Below are 3831 nucleotides of genomic sequence, written 5' to 3' on the forward strand. Positions count from 1 at the left end.
TCTCCCAACTGGTTTGTAAATATTAACAAGGTTGTGAGCTATTCTCCCACACAGAGTGCATTTTTTTCTTTCTTTTTTTTTTTTTTTATCCTTGGAAAACTTCTTGGCTTCCCTCCACAGCCCTTCTCCCACTCCTCCCCTCTGCAACGCTACACACCTGCTTGCAGCCACAAAGATTCAAAATCAATATTGTATTTGTCACTTTTCTGTCTCCTTTTCCTCTCTCAACAGCCCCGCTTGCCACTGAAGCGAATTGTGGATTTATGGAGGAAAATTAGCATAAATTATTACCAAATCTGTAAACGTGTGTGGTCTTGCTTGTGGGAAAGGGGGCTATTGCGAACCTTCCATGCAGAAAGGTGGTCCATGATGGGCTTCATGCAAGGGCTGAATGGCTATTGCAAGAAATAGATTTCCATTGGGTTTGCACATTGATATAATTGACTTATGTGTATTTTATACAGTTTTCCCAACACTTCTCCTGAGCTCCTTATTTGAATTAGGCTTCAGAAACACGTCTATTTGTTTTGGTTTTCTGCACAATGGATTTGGATTCACTTGCCCCCTCCCCTCCTCCCTAATGTTGGCTTTCAAAGTAAAAGGCAAATGCTACAAGTTACATTTAAATCCTATATTGCCCAAGTCTGTCATCTGTTGCGTGTTTAACACGAGGTGAAACTTTGGGTATCAATTACCGGGATGGCTTTGCCTGCCCTACCCCTCCGCTCACACATTCCTTTGCACTGGAAAAAGAAAAATCGGGCGCCTTACAGCCATACCTCCTTCGCACTCGGAGTAGCAAATGACAACGGAAGTAGACTATTCTTTAACTTCACAGCTTGCGGATTCCCATTTGCGCCAGCGGTTGGTTTTTTTCTTTCTTCGGAAATAAAAGGTACCGGCAAAAAGAGGAAGAAAAGAATTTGTCAGCCTGTGAATTTTATTTACTCCTGTGCTGTTTCTGAGCTCTCTTTTAGACAGGCATCCCAGGAGCGAACTTGGGCTGAGAGACAAAACCCGAAGTGAGGAGTGTTAGAAGCTGGGGGGGCGGGGGGTCAGAGGTGTCTATTAAACCCACTTATTTGGGGTCTCTCAATACAAAAATAGAAGCCTTCTGCCCGGTGTCCTAGGGGACGCTGGGAGGAATCTGTCCTCATTTGAGAGTATTGTCTTTCCTACGCTCTAACCAACGTCCATCGGCTCATCACCTCTTACCCCCCAAAAAAAGTTTGGAGGCTGCCTTCCTGCCCTGCCCGACCGGCACGAAGCGTGTCGAGCTGGTTAACTGAGCAAGGCAGCTCCCGGGCTCTGAACCGCACGAAAACCCCCGGGTGTTCTCTGCAACCCGGGGGTGACATGCGGCAGGTCTCCCCCCACAAGGGCTCGTTAGCTCGGAAACGCGGGGCCGAGGTCGGCTTCTCGGATTCCTAGAAACACAATTATTTGCCCATTATTCTCTAAACGACATCCTGCCCCGAGAGAGACGGATTAGGTGGGACTGAGGGCAGCCGGGTTGGAAGGAGGGGAACGCAGTTTAACACACACGACGTCGGAGCTAGTTGCAGTGTGAAATGCGTTTTCAAGCTGCTGCCAGGTTTCAGGCAGCCCTGCTTGACGGGGACTGTCCCTCCGAGGAGACCCTACCGCGCCGGCAGAGTCCGTCTCGCAGCAGCCCGCGCTGCACAGGCAGCCGGCGCGGCGCTCCCTCCCCCACCCCAGCTATTTTTGCTGAATTAAGAAGGTGACATTATTCTTTTCTTCAAGTACTTCTGTTAATATTGAAAAACGTGCGCTTGCATTTCAAGCGGGAGCGCTCAGCCTCAGCAGACATTTCAATATTAATGAAATTGTTTAATCTCCTAAATTCATCGTGTTTAAGTTACGTTTTGGTGAGTTATTGACCGACTCCGAAAACACTGTTAATGGAGTGGATGTGTATTCACCACAAAGGCTCTTCCTTCCAGGGCTTGCAGCTCCCGAGACAATCTTGTATTCTGGCTCTAGGTTAAGAGGATGCACCGCAGCCTCGGGAATAGACATCATCCAAACTTCCCTCCTGTGCCAGGGCAAGCCTGGGACTTTCCGGGCCAGATCCTCCCCCCAGGGCACATGGTTGGCAGTGGGGCTGCTCGCCTGGGCTGCGGTTCCAGGATCGGGCCTTGGTTCCCGGGGAGGAGGCAGTACAGCGGAGCAAATAGAGCCGCAACTCGGGTGCTACACACACCCTGGCTGCTCCTACGCGCGCACAAGTGCGCACCGAGAAGCACAGAGGCACACGAACGTTCTGACACATATCCCGCGGAAAGCGTCAGGTTGACGATATTTAGCACAGTAACCGCTGACGCGGACCGGTTAGCCCAGACCAGCTCTGCGGGACTCCCGCCGCCCACCCCAAGCCCGGCCAAAATCGGCACCGAGCACACCGGGGCTGTGCTCCGGACGCTGCGGGTGTATTTTAAGGCGACTCCCACGGCTTTGCACCAACAGGTCGGCGGAACTAAAGCAGCGGTCCTGCCTGGGCTGGGGGGAGGGGGAGGAAGAAGGGTGAGGGGGAGAAGGAAACTTCCCGGGGCGACTACGGAGGAGCCCCGATCTTTTCTCTCCTCGAAAGAACCTTCGCTCGGGGAGAGCGGATTTGGCAAAGAGAAAGTCTCTCGTTACAGGGAAAAAGGCTCGTCTTAAGTTAGCCAACAATACAAATCAGATAACAATGCAGAACAAACAGAATACCACAGCCAAGCAATTTCCATGTCAAACATCCCACTGCTCAGTACCTCCATTTCTAAGTGTGAATTGCAGACTAAGCTTCCTGCAAAGTCCACAGAGAGGTTAGTGCATACCTTCCCCCCCACCCCCAGCCACCGGGTACCATCGCACTGCAATTCCGCTGGCGGAGCCTTTTCACCCCTCGCCTTGTCTTCAAATGGAAATGATTCCCATTGGCCCAAGGTGTCCATGTAAATAGGTGTAAATGAAACCAGATTATGCCTTTCTTTCCAGCCCCCTCCTCCCCGCTCCCCTCCCCCTGCTCCCAAGGCGATTGTCATATGATAGCAAAGAAGTGGCACATTAATGAAGCGCCTCTACAGGGGTCTTTTCTGCTCATGTCACCACATAAAACTATCAGATGGTTAGAGGAAGGACATGGAGGCAACTACTTAGCTCATCGCGGCTGCAGAGAAGCAAACACGCCTCTGCTACAGTTCAGCTGCCGGTGGTGCAAAAGAAGCTGATTCAGCCCGCGGAGGAGAAGGGAGGGGTGTGCAAGAGGATTCCCAAACCCAAGCCAGCTCGCTGCCTCCTCGGGACTAAACCGGAGCAGAGTGGTCGGGAAAGGAGCGAAAGACACGCCGGAGGAGCGGGGTGGGAAAGAGCCCGGACTCCCAGCTGCGTCCCGGATGCGGACTGTCAACTTCCAGCAACTTTAAGGTGGGCATACGCAGGGCTGGCATGGAGTAGGGTGGGAGACGAGGGGAGGGTATGGGATGGGGTGTGGGGGGGTCCCCTTCTCCTCCTCGCCGAGACCAGAAGGCAGAGCTACCGCTAGAGTAACTTTACAGACGCGGGCTGCTGCGGGGAGGCCAGGCTGAGCGAGGCCGGGGCTGGGAGAAAGGCACATCGCTTTGCCCTCGCCGGCGGCGCAGAGGTACGGGTTGGTTTCCCCTGCCCCCATCCCGGCCCCAGCTGGCTGAGGTCTGCCGTGCCCCTTTCCCGTGCCCTTCTTTCTCCAGCCCGGCCCCACGCCCACCCGCTGCCCCGGCCGGGTGCCGGTGCAAATCCTCTCGGACTCACCCCTCTCCCCCCCCCCCCCACCCCCTCCTTGTCGCCGCC

At 53.7% G+C, this 3831-nt stretch overlaps 1 protein-coding gene across 1 annotated transcript in view; it reads left to right on the forward strand.

The window, feature by feature from the left end:
• The first annotated feature begins 2109 nt into the window (after positions 1-2109).
• Positions 2110-3831, forward strand: part of FOXB1 (forkhead box B1) — a 2714-nt gene continuing 992 nt past the window's right edge. Inside the window, exon 1 of the mRNA XM_009885791.1 lies at positions 2110-2487. Coding sequence (XP_009884093.1) covers positions 2110-2487 — 378 coding nt within the window. The remainder of the gene's footprint in view (positions 2488-3831) is intronic.

The sequence above is a fragment of the Charadrius vociferus genome, unplaced genomic scaffold (genome assembly GCF_000708025.1).
Source record: "Charadrius vociferus isolate BGI_N301 unplaced genomic scaffold, ASM70802v2 scaffold325, whole genome shotgun sequence".
NCBI classification, from domain to species: Eukaryota; Metazoa; Chordata; class Aves; order Charadriiformes; family Charadriidae; genus Charadrius; species Charadrius vociferus.